This window comes from Sinohyriopsis cumingii, chromosome 1 (genome assembly GCF_028554795.1).
Source record: "Sinohyriopsis cumingii isolate HCF-2022 chromosome 1, ASM2855479v2, whole genome shotgun sequence".
NCBI classification, from domain to species: Eukaryota; Metazoa; Mollusca; class Bivalvia; order Unionida; family Unionidae; genus Sinohyriopsis; species Sinohyriopsis cumingii.
In genome coordinates this window covers 156892599-156917120 of record NC_142961.1, presented here as the reverse complement: position 1 = coordinate 156917120, position 24522 = coordinate 156892599, and the positions used below count along the sequence as shown (strand labels likewise).

The 24522-nt window shown below is 35.2% G+C and overlaps 1 protein-coding gene across 1 annotated transcript in view; it reads right to left on the bottom strand.

Moving 5' to 3' along the window:
• The window catches only part of LOC149808210 (uncharacterized), a 156131-nt gene that overhangs the window by 48992 nt on the left and 82617 nt on the right, over positions 1-24522 (bottom strand). Inside the window, exons 16-17 of the mRNA XM_089965826.1 lie at positions 2891-2989; positions 1644-1847 (exon numbers count right to left, since the gene is read on the bottom strand). Coding sequence (XP_089821952.1) covers positions 1644-1847; positions 2891-2989 — 303 coding nt within the window. The remainder of the gene's footprint in view (positions 1-1643; positions 1848-2890; positions 2990-24522) is intronic.

The window sequence follows — 24522 nt, the reverse complement described above, 5'->3', positions numbered from 1 at the left end:
TAGAATCATAAGAAGTTAAATTAAGTCTTGCATCAAATTTAAAAGGTATACAAACATTAGGGAAACAAACTGTGAAACTAAATTGGACCTCAGTCTTTTTGATAAAGGAGCAATATTGCTTAAAACTACCTCTAATTAGAAACCTGAGGAAAGAGTAAATGTACTATAAGCAATAATGAATGATCAAGAAGGTCTGATTTCTTTCAAATTGATTTAATCTTATATCTTTCATCTGCATTTGTTAAGTTGAAAACCTTAGGAAAAAAACTGCAGTGGTAGAAAACAAATAAGTATATAATCATAGGATAAAATATGTTTTTTTTAAAAGTACACACATTAAGGAAAACTTCACAAAAATGGTATCCCAAACATACCTACAATAGGAACAACAACTCAACAGTTTGAAAGAAAATTTGGTTTTTTATTTTCATAAGTTAGCCAGTAATTGAAAGTAAATTTATTGTAGCCAATATTTGAAATTAAACTGAATTTTGCTGCCATCAATAATAGTTTTCTTAATTTGTCTTCCTTTGTTTTTCTTTATTAAAACTGTGTTCCATTTTAATTTAATATTACTGTATTAACAAAATTTATGTTGATGTTTGATGACAGTTATGACAAAGTCAATGTGTTTAAACAACATGAAAATACTTGGCACATTTATTTATTTATTTATTTATTTATTTATTTTATTACTTACTTGTATTAGTAAAGTATGCAATAATTTTGCCCAGTAAGGACACCATTAAATTGTTTTTAGGACTTTGTTATCTTGAAATGTTAAAAAAGAAAAGATATATACCTTGAATAACATTGTCTTTTTTGTCAATTAATTTTATATAAACTTTATTTTATCCCATGCTATTGTGACAAAAGAGTGCTCTTGATATGGAACATAAAACTGAGATAATGACAGAAACATTCTAAAATGCAAGATTACAGATTTATTGGAATGGAAATTCTGGTGGAGCTACCTATCTGATTTAGGGAAGTAACCATGGTAACCGACTTTGAAAATTCACATTCTCATGGTTCATCACATTAACAACTAAACTCTGAACATGAATTTTACTGTTGGGGAAAAAAAGATACTAAAGACTGAATTTTATTTCCAAAAAAGTTTCTAAATAATAAATTTACTAATGCAGTCTCTGGTCTTCAGTCAATTCATACTACTGAAACACAATAAATTAATTTTTTTGTGGGTAAAAAGCTGTTAGTTTTGTGAAAAATGGCATTTCTGTTGGTACTTAAATTCAATGATTAGGGAGAAATTATACTGTTTAACAAAAAGATTACTGTTTATTGGGTCTTTGAATTTGTAGCAAACATTAAATTAATGAAAATTGATTGTCCAAAACCCAAATCTAATTCAAGGTATATGAATGGTCTACAGGTGAGGACTCCATGACCTTCAGGTAGACTTCTTAAGTCAGATTTCAAATTCTGACCAAAAATAAAGAGAGAAACTGAAAATCTTTTTGAAACTAATTAAGAATTTCCTTATTTCATGTATACATTTTGGAAAATCTCTTGGAAACGAAGAATAAATCTCCTTTAAGATCGTTTCATTTGTATGGAATGGCTCTGCCACCATTACATAATCTATTCATTTCAATAAAATCTGTAAATCTGTCACCTACCAGTGATAATGCATCAATAGCAGCACCATGTGTTTCAATCAACAGTTTGACCAGTTTGTTGTAGCCGTTTTCAGCTGCTAGATGAAGTGGTGTGATACCTGGCTTGGACTTAGCATTCACATAAGCCTTGTGCCAGAGTAAAATGTCTGCCACCTGCTCGTGTCCATTCTCAGCCGCCAAATGAAGGGCCGCCTTGCCATGTGCCTGCAATATTAACAATGAGTAACACATTTTCTATAATGACAATGAGTATGGTATTTCTAACATAACAATGAGTAACATTTTCCCATAATGACAAGTACCAAATTTATATAATGAGAATGAGTACCAATTTCTATAATGACAATGAGTACCAATTTCTATAATGACAATGAGTACCATATTGCTATAATGACAATGAGTACCATATTTCTATAATGACAATGAGTACCAATTTATATAATGACAATGAGTACACTTTCTATAATGACAATGAGTACCATATTTCTATAATGATAATCCATACCATATTTTCTATAATGACAATGAGTACCAATTTCTATAATGACAATGAGTACCAATTTCTATAATGACAATGAGTACCATATTTCTATAATGATAATCCATACCATATTTTCTATAATGACAATGAGTACCAATTTCTATAATGACAATGATTACCAATTTCTATAATGACAATGAGTACCAATTTCTATAATGATAATGAGCAACAATTTCTATAATGACAATGAGTACCATATTTTCATAATGATAATCTGTACCATATTTTCTATAATGAGAATGATTACTATATTTCTATAAAGGCAATGACTACCAATTTATATAATGACAATGAGTACCAATTTCTATAATGAGAATTATTACCATATTTCTATAAAGACAATGAGTACCATATTTCTATAATGACAATCAGTACCATATTTTCCATAATGAGAATGATTACCATATTTCTATAAAGACAATGACTACCAATTTCTATAATGAGAATGAGTACCATATTTTCTATAATGACAATGAGTACCATATTTTTATAATGACATTTAGTACTGTATTTCTATAATGACAATGATTACCATATTTTCTATAATTTTTCATCCACTTTTATTAGAATATTTTTATGCATGAATATTGATAGATAATATTATTATGATTTTCAGCTCATTTTAAAGATAAAATTTGTGCAAACATTAATATGACTTTTAACAACCTTTGCAAAGTGCAAAAAATGGCCATTTGTTGCTGATTACCTCATCAAAGACATCAACCCTTGCATGATGCTGCAAAAGAATCTTCACAATCTCCACATGGCCCTGCTCACTGGCAACCAACAGTGGGGACCAACCATTCTGAAACATCATACATTACAGACATTGAAAAACAAGCACCTGACAGTTTAATCCATTGTATTCGACCCTTTATTTCTTGTTTATATTCTAATCATTAAATCAGCATATTTAATCTCAGTCAATACAACATTCCCTCATTATAATGCCAATCATGGAAGTCACAGAACATAATGCCATGAAATGAGACCACCTTACAATGAAATACATGATACTATACTCCTTTATAATAATGACATCAAAAGGGAGCCATGATGTATACTGCCTTCTAGTGAGACAAACTTGTATAGGAAGTTCATAACACAGTACTCCTTTATAATAATGACATAAAATGGGAGCCATGAAGTATACTGCTTTCTAGTGAGACAAACTTGTATAGGAAGTTCATAATACAGTACTCCTTTATAATAATGACATCAAAAGGGAGCCATGAAGTATACTGCCTTCTAGTGAGACAAACTTGTATAGGAAGTTCATAACACAGTACTCCTTTATAATAATTACATCAAAAGGGAGCTATGAAGTGAACTGCTTTCTAGTGAGACAAACTTGTATAGGAAGTTCATAACACAGAACTCCTTTATATAATGATATCAAATGGGAGCCATGAAGTGTACTGCCTTCTAGTGAGACAAACTTGTATAGGAAGTTAATAACACAGTACTCCTTTATAATAATGACATCAAAAGGGAGCCATGAAGTGTACTGCCTTCTAGTGCTACAAACTTGCATAGGAAGTTCATAACACAGTACTCCTTTATAATAATGACAATAATAATGACATCAAATGGGAGCCATGAAGTGTACTGCCTTCTAGTGAGACAAACTTGTATAGGAAGTTCATAACACAGTACTCCTTTATAATAATGACATAAAATGGGAGCCATGAAGTATACTGCCTTCTAGTGAGACAAACTTGTATAGGAAGTTCATAACACAGTACTCCCTCATTAAAAGGTCATCCACAGGAGTCCTGAAGTATACTGCCTTCATATAAGGAGTCTGCCTTACAATGATGTACATACCATGCTCAACTATTATAATGTTGTCCATGGGAAACATGGAGTATACTGCCTTATAGCAAGACTATCTTACAATGAAGTACATGATATAGTGTTCTCTCTTTATAATGCTGTTCAAATGACTATGGAATATACTGCCTTGTATTAAGACCACCTAACAACGAGGTACATGATACAGTACTACCTCATTATAATACTGTCTATGTAATTCGTGGAGTATACTGCCTTAGAGGAAGATCACCTAACAATGAGGTACATGATATAGTACTACCTCATTATAATGCTGTATGTGGAGGTTATGTAGTATACTGCCTTATAGCAAGACTATCTTACAATGAAGTACATGATACAGTACTGCCTCATTATAATGCTGTCTGTAATTCATAGAGTACACTGCCTTAGAGTAAGACCACCTAAAAATGAGGTATATGATACAGTACGACCTCATTATAATGCTGTCTATGGAGGTTATGGAGTATACTGCCTTGTAGCATGACCACCTAAAAATGAGGTACATGATACAGTACTACCTCATTATAATGCTGTCTATGGAGGCTATGGAGTATACTGCCTTGTAGCATGACCACCTAAAAATGAGGTACATGATACAGTACTACCTCATTATAATACTGTCTATGGAGGCTATGGAGTATACTGCCTTATAGCATGACCACCTAAAAATGAGGTACATGATACAGTACTACCTCATTATAATGCTGTCTATGGAGGCTATGGAGTATTCTGCCTTATAGCAAGACTAACTTATAATGAGGTACATTAAGTACATGATACAATATGACTACTATATAATAAAATGGGATTCATGACCATACCTGTCTTATAATAGGTGTGTTATGATGAAGGAACCAATAGTATGAGAGTGCTGTATACACTGGTAATTTTCATGACTGCATTGCAACAAATAAAACATATTACATGAATAGAAGATATAATACGTCATTGGCTGGACAAATATTTTAAATGAAAGGTTACAGCATACAGTACTCCCTCATTGTAACACTGTCAATCATAACCATGCAGTCATATGCTTGCATGCTACTCATTGTAACACTGTCAATCATAATCATACAGTCATATGCTTGAATGCTACTCATTATAACACTGTCAATCATAACCATGCAGTCATATGCCTGAATGCTACTCATTGTAACACTGTCAATCATAATCATGCAGTCATATGCTTGAATGCTACTCATTATAACACTGTCAGTCATAACCATGCAGTCATATGCTTGAATGCTACTCATTGTAACACTGTCAATCATAACCATACAGTCATATGCTTGAATGCTACTCATTGTAACACTGTCAATCATAATCATGCAGTCATATGCTTGAATGCTACTCATTATAACACTGTCAATCATAACCATGCAGTCATATGCTTGAATGCTACTCATTGTAACACTGTCAATCATAATCATGCAGTCATATGCTTGAATGCTACTCATTATAACACTGTCAATCATAACCATGCAGTCATATGCTTGAATGCTACTCATTGTAACACTGTCAATCATAATCATGCAGTCATATGCTTGAATGCTACTCATTATAACACTGTCAGTCATAACCATGCAGTCATATGCTTGAATGCTACTCATTGTAACACTGTCAATCATAATCATGCAGTCATATGCTTGAATGCTACTCATTATAACACTGTCAGTCATAACCATGCAGTCATATGCTTGAATGCTACTCATTGTAACACTGTCAATCATAACCATGCAGTCATATGCTTGAATGCTACTCATTGTAACACTGTCAATCATAACCATGCAGTCATATGCTTGAATGCTACTCATTATAACACTGTCAGTCATAACCATGCAGTCATATGCTTGAATGCTACTCATTGTAACACTGTCAATCATAACCATGCAGTCATATGCTTGAATGCTACTCATTGTAACACTGTCAATCATAATCATAGTTATATGCTTGAATGCTACTCATTGTAACACTGTCAATCATAACCATGCAGTCATATGCTTGAATGCTACTCATTATAACACTGTCAATCATAACCATGCAGTCATATGCTTGAATGCTACTCATTGTAACACTGTCAGTCATAACCATGCAGTCATATGCTTGAATGCTACTCATTGTAACACTGTCAATCATAATCATACAGTCATATGCTTGAATGCTACTCATTGTAACACTGTCAATCATAACCATGCAGTCATATGCTTGAATGCTACTCATTGTAACACTGTCAGTCATAACCATGCAGTCATATGCTTGAATGCTACTCATTGTAACACTGTCAATCATAACCATGCAGTCATATGCTTGAATGCTACTCATTGTAACACTGTCAATCATAACCATGCAGTCATATGCTTGAATGCTACTCATTATAACACTGTCAGTCATAACCATGCAGTCATATGCTTGAATGCTACTCATTGTAACACTGTCAATCATAACCATGCAGTCATATGCTTGAATGCTACTCATTGTAACACTGTCAATCATAACCATGCAGTCATATGCTTGAATGCTACTCATTATAACACTGTCAGTCATAACCATGCAGTCATATGCTTGAATGCTACTCATTGTAACACTGTCAATCATAACCATGCAGTCATATGCTTGAATGCTACTCATTGTAACACTGTCAATCATAATCATACAGTCATATGCTAGAATGCTACTCATTGTAACACTGTCAATCATAACCATGCAGTCATATGCTTGAATGCTACTCATTGTAACACTGTCAATCATAACCATGCAGTCATATGCTTGAATGCTACTCATTGTAACACTGTCAATCATAATCATGCAGTCATATGCTTGAATGCTACTCATTGTAACACTGTCAATCATAACCATGGAGTCATATGCTTGAATGCTACTCATTATAACACTGTCAGTCATAACCATGCAGTAATATGCTTGAATGCTACTCATTGTAACACTGTCAATCATAATCATACAGTCATATGCTTGAATGCTACTCATTGTAACACTGTCAATCATAATCATACAGTCATATGCTTGAATGCTACTCATTGTAACACTGTCAATCATAACCATACAGTCATATGCTTGAATACTACTCATTGTAACACTGTCAGTCATAACCATGCAGTCATATGCTTGAATACTACTCATTGTAACACTGTCAGTCATAACCATGCAGTCATATGCTTGAATGCTACTCATTGTAACACTGTCAGTCATAACCATGCAGTCATATGCTTGAATGCTACTCATTGTAACACTGTCAATCATAACCATGGAGTCATATGCTTGAATGCTACTCATTATAACACTGTCAATCATAACCATGCAGTCATATGCTTGAATGCTACTCATTATAACTCTGTCAATCATAACCATGCAGTCATATGCTTGAATGCTACTCATTGTAACACTGTCAATCATAATCATACAGTCATATGCTTGAATGCTACTCATTGTAACACTGTCAGTCATAACCATGCAGTCATATGCTTGAATGCTACTCATTGTAACACTGTCAGTCATAACCATGCAGTCATATGCTTGAATGCTACTCATTGTAACACTGTCAGTCATAACCATGCAGTCATATGCTTGAATGCTACTCATTGTAACACTGTCAATCATAACCATGGAGTCATATGCTTGAATGCTACTCATTATAACACTGTCAGTCATAACCATGCAGTCATATGCTTGAATGCTACTCATTATAACTCTGTCAATCATAACCATGCAGTCATATGCTTGAATGCTACTCATTGTAACACTGTCAATCATAATCATACAGTCATATGCTTGAATGCTACTCATTATAACACTGTCAGTCATAACCATGCAGTCATATGCTTGAATGCTACTCATTATAACTCTGTCAATCATAACCATGCAGTCATATGCTTGAATGCTACTCATTATAACACTGTCAATCATAACCATGCAGTCATATGCTTGAATGCTACTCATTATAACTCTGTCAATCATAACCATGCAGTCATATGCTTGAATGCTACTCATTGTAACACTGTCAATCATAACCATGCAGTCATATGCTTGAATGCTACTCATTGTAACACTGTCAATCATAATCATACAGTCATATGCTTGAATGCTACTCATTGTAACACTGTCAGTCATAACCATGCAGTCATATGCTTGAATGCTACTCATTGTAACACTGTCAATCATAATGATACAGTCATATGCTTGAATGCTACTCATTGTAACACTGTCAATCATAACCATGCAGTCATATGCTTGAATGCTACTCATTGTAACACTGTCAGTCATAACCATGCAGTCATATGCTTGAATGCTACTCATTGTAACACTGTCAATCATAACCATGGAGTCATATGCTTGAATGCTACTCATTATAACACTGTCAGTCATAACCATGCAGTCATATGCTTGAATGCTACTCATTGTAACACTGTCAATCATAACCATGCAGTCATATGCTTGAATGCTACTCATTATAACACTGTCAATCATAACCATGCAGTAATATGCTTGAATGCTACTCATTGTAACACTGTCAATCATAATCATACAGTCATATGCTTGAATGCTACTCATTGTAACACTGTCAATCATAACCATGCAGTCATATGCTTGAATGCTACTCATTGTAACACTGTCAATCATAATCATACAGTCATATGCTTGAATGCTACTCATTATAACACTGTCAATCATAACCATGCAGTCATATGCCTGAATGCTACTCATTGTAACACTGTCAATCATAATCATGCAGTCATATGCTTGAATGCTACTCATTATAACACTGTCAGTCATAACCATGCAGTCATATGCTTGAATGCTACTCATTGTAACACTGTCAATCATAACCATACAGTCATATGCTTGAATGCTACTCATTGTAACACTGTCAATCATAATCATGCAGTCATATGCTTGAATGCTACTCATTATAACACTGTCAATCATAACCATGCAGTCATATGCTTGAATGCTACTCATTGTAACACTGTCAATCATAATCATGCAGTCATATGCTTGAATGCTACTCATTATAACACTGTCAATCATAACCATGCAGTCATATGCTTGAATGCTACTCATTGTAACACTGTCAATCATAATCATGCAGTCATATGCTTGAATGCAACTCATTGTAACACTGTCAGTCATAACCATGCAGTCATATGCTTGAATGCTACTCATTGTAACACTGTCAATCATAATCATGCAGTCATATGCTTGAATGCTACTCATTATAACACTGTCAGTCATAACCATGCAGTCATATGCTTGAATGCTACTCATTGTAACACTGTCAATCATAACCATGCAGTCATATGCTTGAATGCTACTCATTGTAACACTGTCAATCATAACCATGCAGTCATATGCTTGAATGCTACTCATTATAACACTGTCAGTCATAACCATGCAGTCATATGCTTGAATGCTACTCATTGTAACACTGTCAATCATAACCATGCAGTCATATGCTTGAATGCTACTCATTGTAACACTGTCAATCATAATCATAGTTATATGCTTGAATGCTACTCATTGTAACACTGTCAATCATAACCATGCAGTCATATGCTTGAATGCTACTCATTATAACACTGTCAATCATAACCATGCAGTCATATGCTTGAATGCTACTCATTGTAACACTGTCAGTCATAACCATGCAGTCATATGCTTGAATGCTACTCATTGTAACACTGTCAATCATAATCATACAGTCATATGCTTGAATGCTACTCATTGTAACACTGTCAATCATAACCATGCAGTCATATGCTTGAATGCTACTCATTGTAACACTGTCAATCATAACCATGCAGTCATATGCTTGAATGCTACTCATTGTAACACTGTCAATCATAACCATGCAGTCATATGCTTGAATGCTACTCATTGTAACACTGTCAATCATAACCATGCAGTCATATGCTTGAATGCTACTCATTATAACACTGTCAGTCATAACCATGCAGTCATATGCTTGAATGCTACTCATTGTAACACTGTCAATCATAACCATGCAGTCATATGCTTGAATGCTACTCATTGTAACACTGTCAATCATAACCATGCAGTCATATGCTTGAATGCTACTCATTATAACACTGTCAGTCATAACCATGCAGTCATATGCTTGAATGCTACTCATTGTAACACTGTCAATCATAACCATGCAGTCATATGCTTGAATGCTACTCATTGTAACACTGTCAATCATAATCATACAGTCATATGCTTGAATGCTACTCATTGTAACACTGTCAATCATAACCATGCAGTCATATGCTTGAATGCTACTCATTGTAACACTGTCAATCATAACCATGCAGTCATATGCTTGAATGCTACTCATTGTAACACTGTCAATCATAACCATGCAGTCATATGCTTGAATGCTACTCATTGTAACACTGTCAATCATAATCATGGAGTCATATGCTTGAATGCTACTCATTATAACACTGTCAATCATAACCATGCAGTCATATGCTTGAATGCTACTCATTATAACACTGTCAGTCATAACCATGCAGTAATATGCTTGAATGCTACTCATTGTAACACTGTCAATCATAATCATACAGTCATATGCTTGAATGCTACTCATTGTAACACTGTCAATCATAATCATACAGTCATATGCTTGAATGCTACTCATTGTAACACTGTCAATCATAACCATACAGTCATATGCTTGAATACTACTCATTGTAACACTGTCAGTCATAACCATGCAGTCATATGCTTGAATACTACTCATTGTAACACTGTCAGTCATAACCATGCAGTCATATGCTTGAATGCTACTCATTGTAACACTGTCAGTCATAACCATGCAGTCATATGCTTGAATGCTACTCATTGTAACACTGTCAATCATAACCATGGAGTCATATGCTTGAATGCTACTCATTATAACACTGTCAATCATAACCATGCAGTCATATGCTTGAATGCTACTCATTATAACTCTGTCAATCATAACCATGCAGTCATATGCTTGAATGCTACTCATTGTAACACTGTCAATCATAATCATACAGTCATATGCTTGAATGCTACTCATTGTAACACTGTCAGTCATAACCATGCAGTCATATGCTTGAATGCTACTCATTGTAACACTGTCAGTCATAACCATGCAGTCATATGCTTGAATGCTACTCATTGTAACACTGTCAGTCATAACCATGCAGTCATATGCTTGAATGCTACTCATTGTAACACTGTCAGTCATAACCATGGAGTCATATGCTTGAATGCTACTCATTATAACACTGTCAGTCATAACCATGCAGTCATATGCTTGAATGCTACTCATTATAACTCTGTCAATCATAACCATGCAGTCATATGCTTGAATGCTACTCATTGTAACACTGTCAATCATAATCATACAGTCATATGCTTGAATGCTACTCATTGTAACACTGTCAATCATAATCATACAGTCATATGCTTGAATGCTACTCATTATAACACTGTCAGTCATAACCATGCAGTCATATGCTTGAATGCTACTCATTATAACTCTGTCAATCATAACCATGCAGTCATATGCTTGAATGCTACTCATTATAACACTGTCAATCATAACCATGCAGTCATATGCTTGAATGCTACTCATTATAACTCTGTCAATCATAACCATGCAGTCATATGCTTGAATGCTACTCATTGTAACACTGTCAATCATAATCATACAGTCATATGCTTGAATGCTACTCATTGTAACACTGTCAGTCATAACCATGCAGTCATATGCTTGAATGCTACTCATTGTAACACTGTCAATCATAATGATACAGTCATATGCTTGAATGCTACTCATTGTAACACTGTCAATCATAACCATGCAGTCATATGCTTGAATGCTACTCATTGTAACACTGTCAATCATAATCATACAGTCATATGCTTGAATGCTACTCATTGTAACACTGTCAATCATAACCATGCAGTCATATGCTTGAATGCTACTCATTGTAACACTGTCAGTCATAACCATGCAGTCATATGCTTGAATGCTACTCATTGTAACACTGTCAATCATAACCATGGAGTCATATGCTTGAATGCTACTCATTATAACACTGTCAGTCATAACCATGCAGTCATATGCTTGAATGCTACTCATTGTAACACTGTCAATCATAACCATGCAGTCATATGCTTGAATGCTACTCATTATAACACTGTCAATCATAACCATGCAGTAATATGCTTGAATGCTACTCATTGTAACACTGTCAATCATAATCATACAGTCATATGCTTGAATGCTACTCATTGTAACACTGTCAATCATAACCATGCAGTCATATGCTTGAATGCTACTCATTGTAACACTGTCAATCATAATCATGGAGTCATATGCTTGAATGCTACTCATTATAACACTGTCAGTCATAACCATGCAGTCATATGCTTGAATGCTACTCATTGTAACACTGTCAATCATAACCATGCAGTCATATGCTTGAATGCTACTCATTGTAACACTGTCAATCATAACCATGCAGTCATATGCTTGAATGCTACTCATTGTAACACTGTCAATCATAACCATGCAGTCATATGCTTGAATGCTACTCATTGTAACACTGTCAATCATAACCATGCAGTCATATGCTTGAATGCTACTCATTGTAACACTGTCAATCATAACCATGCAGTCATATGCTTGAATGCTACTCATTGTAACACTGTCAATCATAACCATGCAGTCATATGCTTGAATGCTACTCATTGTAACACTGTCAATCATAACCATGAAGTCATATGCTTGAATGCTACTCATTGTAACACTGTCAGTCATAACCATGCAGTCATATGCTTGAATGCTACTCATTGTAACACTGTCAATCATAACCATGCAGTCATATGCTTGAATGCTACTCATTGTAACACTGTCAATCATAACCATGCAGTCATATGCTTGAATGCTACTCATTGTAACACTGTCAATCATAACCATGCAGTCATATGCTTGAATGCTACTCATTGTAACACTGTCAGTCATAACCATGCAGTCATATGCTTGAATGCTACTCGTTATAACACTGTCAATCATAATCATACAGTCATATGCTTGAATGCTACTCATTGTAACACTGTCAATCATAACCATGCAGTCATATGCTTGAATGCTACTCATTGTAACACTGTCAGTCATAACCATGCAGTCATATGCTTGAATGCTACTCATTGTAACACTGTCAATCATAACCATGCAGTCATATGCTTGAATGCTACTCATTGTAACACTGTCAATCATAACCATGCAGTCATATGCTTGAATGCTACTCGTTATAACACTGTCAATCATAATCATACAGTCATATGCTTGAATGCTACTCATTGTAACACTGTCAATCATAACCATGCAGTCATATGCTTGAATGCTACTCATTGTAACACTGTCAATCATAACCATGCAGTCATATGCTTGAATGCTACTCATTATAACACTGTCAGTCATAACCATGCAGTCATATGCTTGAATGCTACTCATTGTAACACTGTCAATCATAACCATGCAGTCATATGCTTGAATGCTACTCATTGTAACACTGTCAATCATAATCATACAGTCATATGCTTGAATGCTACTCATTGTAACACTGTCAATCATAACCATGCAGTCATATGCTTGAATGCTACTCATTGTAACACTGTCAATCATAACCATGCAGTCATATGCTTGAATGCTACTCATTGTAACACTGTCAATCATAATCATGCAGTCATATGCTTGAATGCTACTCATTGTAACACTGTCAATCATAACCATGGAGTCATATGCTTGAATGCTACTCATTATAACACTGTCAATAATAACCATGCAGTCATATGCTTGAATGCTACTCATTATAACACTGTCAGTCATAACCATGCAGTAATATGCTTGAATGCTACTCATTGTAACACTGTCAATCATAATCATACAGTCATATGCTTGAATGCTACTCATTGTAACACTGTCAATCATAATCATGCAGTCATATGCTTGAATGCTACTCATTGTAACACTGTCAATCATAACCATGCAGTCATATGCTTGAATGCTACTCATTGTAACACTGTCAATCATAACCATGCAGTCATATGCTTGAATGCTACTCATTGTAACACTGTCAATCATAACCATGCAGTCATATGCTTGAATGCTACTCATTGTAACACTGTCAATCATAACCATGCAGTCATATGCTTGAATGCTACTCATTGTAACACTGTCAGTCATAACCATGCAGTCATATGCTTGAATGCTACTCATTGTAACACTGTCAGTCATAACCATGCAGTCATATGCTTGAATGCTACTCATTGTAACACTGTCAATCATAACCATGCAGTCATATGCTTGAATGCTACTCATTGTAACACTGTCAATCATAACCATGCAGTCATATGCTTGAATGCTACTCATTGTAACACTGTCAGTCATAACCATGCAGTCATATGCTTGAATGCTACTCATTGTAACACTGTCAGTCATAACCATGCAGTCATATGCTTGAATGCTACTCATTGTAACACTGTCAATCATAACCATGCAGTCATATGCTTGAATGCTACTCATTGTAACACTGTCAATCATAACCATGCAGTAATATGCTTGAATGCTACTCATTGTAACACTGTCAGTCATAACCATGCAGTCATATGCTTGAATGCTACTCATTGTAACACTGTCAATCATAACCATGCAGTCATATGCTTGAATGCTACTCGTTATAACACTGTCAATCATAATCATGCAGTCATATGCTTGGATGCTACTCATTGTAACACTGTCAATCATAATCATGCAGTCATATCCTTGAATGCTACTCATTGTAACACTGTCAATCATAACCATGCAGTCATATGCTTGAATGCTACTCATTGTAACACTGTCAATCATAACCATGCAGTCATATGCTTGAATGCTACTCATTGTAACACTGTCAGTCATAACCATGCAGTCATATGCTTGAATGCTACTCATTGTAACACTGTCAATCATAACCATGCAGTCATATGCTTGAATGCTACTCGTTATAACACTGTCAATCATAATCATACAGTCATATGCTTGAATGCTACTCATTGTAACACTGTCAATCATAACCATGCAGTCATATGCTTGAATGCTACTCATTGTAACACTGTCAATCATAACCATGCAGTCATATGCTTGAATGCTACTCATTATAACACTGTCAGTCATAACCATGCAGTCATATGCTTGAATGCTACTCATTGTAACACTGTCAATCATAACCATGCAGTCATATGCTTGAATGCTACTCATTGTAACACTGTCAATCATAACCATGCAGTCATATGCTTGAATGCTACTCATTGTAACACTGTCAATCATAATCATGCAGTCATATGCTTGAATGCTACTCATTGTAACACTGTCAATCATAACCATGGAGTCATATGCTTGAATGCTACTCATTATAACACTGTCAATCATAACCATGCAGTCATATGCTTGAATGCTACTCATTATAACACTGTCAGTCATAACCATGCAGTAATATGCTTGAATGCTACTCATTGTAACACTGTCAATCATAATCATACAGTCATATGCTTGAATGCTACTCATTGTAACACTGTCAATCATAATCATACAGTCATATGCTTGAATGCTACTCATTGTAACACTGTCAATCATAACCATACAGTCATATGCTTGAATACTACTCATTGTAACACTGTCAGTCATAACCATGCAGTCATATGCTTGAATGCTACTCATTGTAACACTGTCAGTCATAATCATGCAGTCATATGCTTGAATGCTACTCATTGTAACACTGTCAGTCATAACCATGCAGTCATATGCTTGAATGCTACTCATTGTAACACTGTCAATCATAATCATACAGTCATATGCTTGAATGCTACTCATTGTAACACTGTCAATCATAACCATGCAGTCATATGCTTGAATGCTACTCATTGTAACACTGTCAGTCATAACCATGCAGTCATATGCTTGAATGCTACTCATTGTAACACTGTCAATCATAACCATGCAGTCATATGCTTGAATGCTACTCATTGTAACACTGTCAGTCATAACCATGCAGTCATATGCTTGAATGCTACTCATTGTAACACTGTCAATCATAATCATACAGTCATATGCTTGAATGCTACTCATTGTAACACTGTCAATCATAACCATGCAGTCATATGCTTGAATGCTACTCATTGTAACACTGTCAGTCATAACCATGCAGTCATATGCTTGAATGCTACTCATTGTAACACTGTCAGTCATAACCATGCAGTCATATGCTTGAATGCTACTCATTGTAACACTGTCAATCATAACCATGGAGTCATATGCTTGAATGCTACTCATTATAACACTGTCAGTCATAACCATGCAGTCATATGCTTGAATGCTACTCATTATAACACTGTCAATCATATCCATGCAGTAATATGCTTGAATGCTACTCATTGTAACACTGTCAATCATAATCATACAGTCATATGCTTGAATGCTACTGATTGTAACACTGTCAATCATAACCATGCAGTCATATGCTTGAATGCTACTCATTGTAACACTGTCAATCATAACCATGCAGTCATATGCTTGAATGCTACTCATTATAACACTGTCAGTCATAACCATGCAGTCATATGCTTGAATGCTACTCATTGTAACACTGTCAATCATAACCATGCAGTCATATGCTTGAATGCTACTCATTGTAACACTGTCAATCATAACCATGCAGTCATATGCTTGAATGCTACTCATTGTAACACTGTCAATCATAACCATGCAGTCATATGCTTGAATGCTACTCATTGTAACACTGTCAATCATAACCATGCAGTCATATGCTTGAATGCTACTCATTGTAACACTGTCAATCATAACCATGCAGTCATATGCTTGAATGCTACTCATTGTAACACTGTCAATCATAACCATGCAGTCATATGCTTGAATGCTACTCATTGTAACACTGTCAATCATAACCATGCAGTCATATGCTTGAATGCTACTCATTGTAACACTGTCAATCATAACCATGCAGTCATATGCTTGAATGCTACTCATTGTAACACTGTCAGTCATAACCATGCAGTCATATGCTTGAATGCTACTCATTGTAACACTGTCAATCATAACCATGCAGTCATATGCTTGAATGCTACTCATTGTAACACTGTCAATCATAACCATGCAGTCATATGCTTGAATGCTACTCATTGTAACACTGTCAATCATAATCATACAGTCATATGCTTGAATGCTACTCATTATAACACTGTCAATCATAATCATAGTTATATGCTTGAATGCTACTCATTGTAACACTGTCAATCATAATCATACAGTAATATGCTTGAATGCTACTCATTATAACACTGTCAATCATAACCATGCAGTTATATGCTTGAATGCTACTCATTGTAACACTGTCAATCATAACCATGCAGTAATATGCTTGAATACTACTCATTGTAACACTGTCAATCATAACCATGCAGTCATATGCTTGAATGCTACTCATTGTAACACTGTCAATCATAATCATAGTTATATGCTTGAATGCTACTCATTGTAACACTGTCAATCATAATCATAGTTATATGCTTGAATGCTACTCATTGTAACACTGTCAATCATAATCATAGTTATATGCTTGAATGCTACTCATTGTAACACTGTCAATCATAATCATAGTTATATGCTTGAATGCTACTCATTGTAACACTGTCAATGATAATCATGCAGTCATATGCTTGAATGCTACTCATTGTAACACTGTCAATCATAACCCTTTACTTCATAGAGCATAGTGACAAAGTGCAGCTTGCTATAAATAGAATACCTGTTACCTAGTTGACTGCATACGCATAGCCTGCCTGTGAAATATTAAGCAATGTAGTGTATGTTACGTTTAACAGCAGTTTTAACCATTTTGCATTTTTGGTACACATCTATTGTATGTGGAAAAATTTAAGAGTAAAGTCTGATTGTTATAGTTGTGTAATTATTTCTCACAGAAGAATATTTTATGTGCTTTAAAATTGAGAGAGAACTCATTCACCATCATGTCAGTGAGGCCGCGTGACCGACCGTAGCTGCCATTTCCCATACTCGAAATTTACACGTTTTTAGTCTGCGTCTACATCACTAAGTCATCTTAATTTGATAATCAATAAAAACTGCTTACATAAATAACAGAGCCTTTACAAAAGTTATTGAATCTTTCATGGTTGTGATTCTAATTGTGAAAACTTCGTAAGTACTGAATCAAATCCTGCCTGTGAATTGTTAAGCAATGTAGTTAGGTTTAACATCAATTTTAACCATTTCACATTTTTGGTACACATATATTATATGTGGAAAAATTTAAGAGTAAAGTCCGATTGTCATAGCTGTGTAATTATTTTTCACAGAAGAATTTTTTTATGTGCTTCAAAATCTTGAGAGAACTCATTCACCATCATGTCAGTGAGGCCGTGTGACCAACCGTAGCTGCCATTTCTGATACTCGAAATTTACAAGGTTTTCGTGTGCGTCTATATCACTAAGTCATCTGAATTTGATAATTTATAAAAACTAATTGCTGCCTACATCAATATCAGAGACTTTACCTAATTTATTGAATCTTTCGTGGTTGTTATTCTAATCGTGAAAACTTCATACGTACTGAATGAAATCTGCGGCTGTCATTTTGGAGACTGGAGATTATGACCCAGTTACTTTAAATAGCAGATATCGACCAGGGCATGAATAGCGACCACATGATCTGACGTAATTGTCATTCGCAGATATGAATGTAGTATCTAATAGTTGGGTTTTCCCCGAAGGTGGCGCTATGAAAACTAGCTCAAAATGGCTGATGTTTGCAGCAGGCATCAAAAGGCGTTTCCATGCGAATCTTGTAGAGGCATCAAAAGGCACTTCCATGCAAATGGAGTTGAGGTGTCCAAAGATGCTTATATGAGGTAAAGGGATAATCATAACCATACAGTCATATGCTTGAATGCTACTCATTATAACACTGTCAATCATAACCATGCAGTCATATGCTTGAATGCTACTCATTGTAACACTGTCAATCATAACCATGCAGTCATATGCTTGAATGCTACTCATTGTAACACTGTCAATCATAATCATAGTTATATGCTTGAATGCTACTCATTGTAACACTGTCAGTCATAACCATGCAGTCATATGCTTGAATGCTACTCATTGTAACACTGTCAATCATAACCATGCAGTCATATGCTTGAATGCTACTCATTATAACACTGTCAATCATAACCATGCAGTCATATGCTTGAATGCTACTCATTGTAACACTGTCAATCATAATCATAGTTATATGCTTGAATGCTACTCATTGTAACACTGTCAATCATAATCATAGTTATATGCTTGAATGCTACTCATTATAACACTGTCAATCATAATCATGCAGTCATATGCTTGAATGCTACTCATTGTAACACTGTCAATCATAACCATGCAGTCATATGCTTGAATGCTACTCATTGTAACACTGTCAATCATAACCATGCAGTCATATGCTTGAATGCTACTCATTGTAACACTGTCAATCATAACCATGCAGTCATATGCTTGAATGCTACTCATTGTAACACTGTCAATCATAACCATGCAGTCATATGCTTGAATGCTACTCATTGTAACACTGTCAATCATAACCATGCAGTCATATGCTTGAATGCTACTCATTGTAACACTGTCAATCATAATCATACAGTCATATGCTTGAATGCTACTCATTATAACACTGTCAATCATAATCATAGTTATATGCTTGAATGCTACTCATTGTAACACTGTCAATCATAATCATACAGTAATATGCTTGAATGCTACTCATTATAACACTGTCAATCATAACCATGCAGTTATATGCTTGAATGCTACTCATTGTAACACTGTCAATCATAACCATGCAGTAATATGCTTGAATACTACTCATTGTAACACTGTCAATCATAACCATGCAGTCATATGCTTGAATGCTACTCATTGTAACACTGTCAATCATAATCATAGTTATATGCTTGAATGCTACTCATTGTAACACTGTCAATCATAATCATAGTTATATGCTTGAATGCTGCTCATTGTAACACTGTCAATCATAATCATAGTTATATGCTTGAATGCTACTCATTGTAACACTGTCAATCATAATCATAGTTATATGCTTGAATGCTACTCATTGTAACACTGTCAATGATAATCATGCAGTCATATGCTTGAATGCTACTCATTGTAACACTGTCAATCATAACCCTTTACTTCATAGAGCATAGTGACAAAGTGCAGCTTGCTATAAATAGAATACCTGTTACCTAGTTGACTGCATACGCATAGCCTGCCTGTGAAATATTAAGCAATGTAGTGTATGTTACGTTTAACAGCAGTTTTAACCATTTTGCATTTTTGGTACACATCTATTGTATGTGGAAAAATTTAAGAGTAAAGTCTGATTGTTATAGTTGTGTAATTATTTCTCACAGAAGAATATTTTATGTGCTTTAAAATTGAGAGAGAACTCATTCACCATCATGTCAGTGAGGCCGCGTGACCGACCGTAGCTGCCATTTCCCATACTCGAAATTTACACGTTTTTAGTCTGCGTCTACATCACTAAGTCATCTTAATTTGATAATCAATAAAAACTGCTTACATAAATAACAGAGCCTTTACAAAAGTTATTGAATCTTTCATGGTTGTGATTCTAATTGTGAAAACTTCGTAAGTACTGAATCAAATCCTGCCTGTGAATTGTTAAGCAATGTAGTTAGGTTTAACATCAATTTTAACCATTTCACATTTTTGGTACACATATATTATATGTGGAAAAATTTAAGAGTAAAGTCCGATTGTCATAGCTGTGTAATTATTTTTCACAGAAGAATTTTTTTATGTGCTTCAAAATCTTGAGAGAACTCATTCACCATCATGTCAGTGAGGCCGTGTGACCAACCGTAGCTGCCATTTCTGATACTCGAAATTTACAAGGTTTTCGTGTGCGTCTATATCACTAAGTCATCTGAATTTGATAATTTATAAAAACTAATTGCTGCCTACATCAATATCAGAGACTTTACCTAATTTATTGAATCTTTCGTGGTTGTTATTCTAATCGTGAAAACTTCATACGTACTGAATGAAATCTGCGGCTGTCATTTTGGAGACTGGAGATTATGACCCAGTTACTTTAAATAGCAGATATCGACCAGGGCATGAATAGCGACCACATGATCTGACGTAATTGTCATTCGCAGATATGAATGTAGTATCTAATAGTTGGGTTTTCCCCGAAGGTGGCGCTATGAAAACTAGCTCAAAATGGCTGATGTTTGCAGCAGGCATCAAAAGGCGTTTCCATGCGAATCTTGTAGAGGCATCAAAAGGCACTTCCATGCAAATGGAGTTGAGGTGTCCAAAGATGCTTATATGAGGTAAAGGGATAATCATAACCATACAGTCATATGCTTGAATGCTACTCATTATAACACTGTCAATCATAACCATGCAGTCATATGCTTGAATGCTACTCATTGTAACACTGTCAATCATAACCATGCAGTCATATGCTTGAATGCTACTCATTGTAACACTGTCAATCATAATCATAGTTATATGCTTGAATGCTACTCATTGTAACACTGTCAGTCATAACCATGCAGTCATATGCTTGAATGCTACTCATTGTAACACTGTCAGTCATAACCATGCAGTCATCTGCTTGAATGCTACTCATTGTAACACTGTCAATCATAACCATGCAGTCATATGCTTGAATGCTACTCATTGTAACACTGTCAATCATAACCATGCAGTCATATGCTTGAATGCTACTCATTGTAACACTGTCAGTCATAACCATGCAGTCATATGCTTGAATGCTACTCATTGTAACACTGTCAGTCATAACCATGCAGTCATATGCTTGAATGCTACTCATTGTAACACTGTCAATCATAACCATGCAGTCATACGCTTGAATGCTACTCATTGTAACACTGTCAATCATAACCATGCAGTCATATGCTTGAATACTACTCATTGTAACACTGTCAATCATAACCATGCAGTCATATGCTTGAATACTACTCATTGTAACACTGTCAATCATAATCATACAGTCATATGCTTGAATGCTACTCATTGTAACACTGTCAGTCATAACCATGCAGTCATATGCTTGAATGCTACTCATTGTAACACTGTCAGTCATAACCATGCAGTCATATGCTTGAATGCTACTCATTGTAACACTGTCAATCATAACCATGCAGTCATATGCTTGAATGCTACTCATTGTAACACTGTCAATCATAACCATGCAGTCATATGCTTGAATGCTACTCATTGTAACACTGTCAATCATAACCATGCAGTCATATGCTTGAATGCTACTCATTGTAACACTGTCAATCATAACCATGCAGTCATATGCTTGAATGCTACTCATTGTAACACTGTCAATCATAACCATGCAGTCATATGCTTGAATGCTACTCATTGTAACACTGTCAATCATAACCATGCAGTCATATGCTTGAATGCTACTCATTGTAACACTGTCAATCATAATCATACAGTCATATGCTTGAATGCTACTCATTGTAACACTGTCAATCATAATCATACAGTCATATGCTTGAATGCTACTCATTGTAACACTGTCAATCATAATCATACAGTCATATGCTTGAATGCTACTCATTGTAACACTGTCAATCATAACCATGCAGTCATATGCTTGAATGCTACTCATTGTAACACTGTCAATCATAACCATGCAGTCATATGCTTGAATGCTACTCATTATAACACTGTCAGTCATAACCATGCAGTCATATGCTTGAATGCTACTCATTGTAACACTGTCAATCATAACCATGCAGTCATATGCTTGAATGCTACTCATTGTAACACTGTCAATCATAACCATGCAGTCATATGCTTGAATGCTACTCATTGTAACACTGTCAATCATAACCATGCAGTCATATGCTTGAATGCTACTCATTGTAACACTGTCAATCATAACCATGCAGTCATATGCTTGAATGCTACTCATTGTAACACTGTCAATCATAACCATGCAGTCATATGCTTGAATGCTACTCATTGTAACACTGTCAATCATAACCATGCAGTCATATGCTTGAATGCTACTCATTGTAACACTGTCAGTCATAACCATGCAGTCATATGCTTGAATGCTACTCATTGTAACACTGTCAGTCATAACCATGCAGTCATATGCTTGAATGCTACTCATTGTAAAACTGTCAATCATAACCATGCAGTCATATGCTTGAATGCTACTCATTGTAACACTGTCAATCATAACCATGCAGTCATATGCTTGAATGCTACTCATTGTAACACTGTCAATCATAATCATACAGTCATATGCTTGAATGATACTCATTGTAACACTGTCAATCATAACCATGCAGTAATATGCTTGAATGCTACTCATTGTAACACTGTCAATCATAATCATGCAGTCATATGCTTGAATGCTACTCATTGTAACACTGTCAATCATAACCATGCAGTAATATGCTTGAATGCTACTCATTGTAACACTGTCAATCATAACCATGCAGTCATATGCTTGAATGCTACTCATTGTAACACTGTCAATCATAACCATGCAGTCATATGCTTGAATGCTACTCATTGTAACACTGTCAGTCATAACCATGCAGTCATATGCTTGAATGCTACTCATTGTAACACTGTCAATCATAACCATGCAGTCATATGCTTGAATGCTACTCATTGTAACACTGTCAATCATAACCATGCAGTCATATGCTTGAATGCTACTCATTGTAACACTGTCAATCATAACCATGCAGTCATATGCTTGAATGCTACTCATTGTAACACTGTCAATCATAACCATGCAGTCATATGCTTGAATGCTACTCATTGTAACACTGTCAATCATAATCATGCAGTCATATGCTTGAATGCTACTCATTGTAACACTGTCAATCATAATCATGCAGTCATATGCTTGAATGCTACTCATTGTAACACTGTCAATCATAACCATGCAGTCATATGCTTGAATGCTACTCATTGTAACACTGTCAATCATAACCATGCAGTCATATGCTTGAATGCTACTCATTGTAACACTGTCAATCATAACCATGCAGTCATATGCTTGAATGCTACTCATTGTAACACTGTCAATCATAACCATGCAGTCATATGCTTGAATGCTACTCATTATAACACTGTCAGTCATAACCATGCAGTCATATGCTTGAATACTACTCATTGTAACACTGTCAATCATAACCATGCAGTCATATGCTTGAATGCTACTCATTGTAACACTGTCAATCATAACCATGCAGTCATATGCTTGAATGCTACTCATTGTAACACTGTCAATCATAATCATGCAGTCATATGCTTGAATGCTACTCATTGTAACA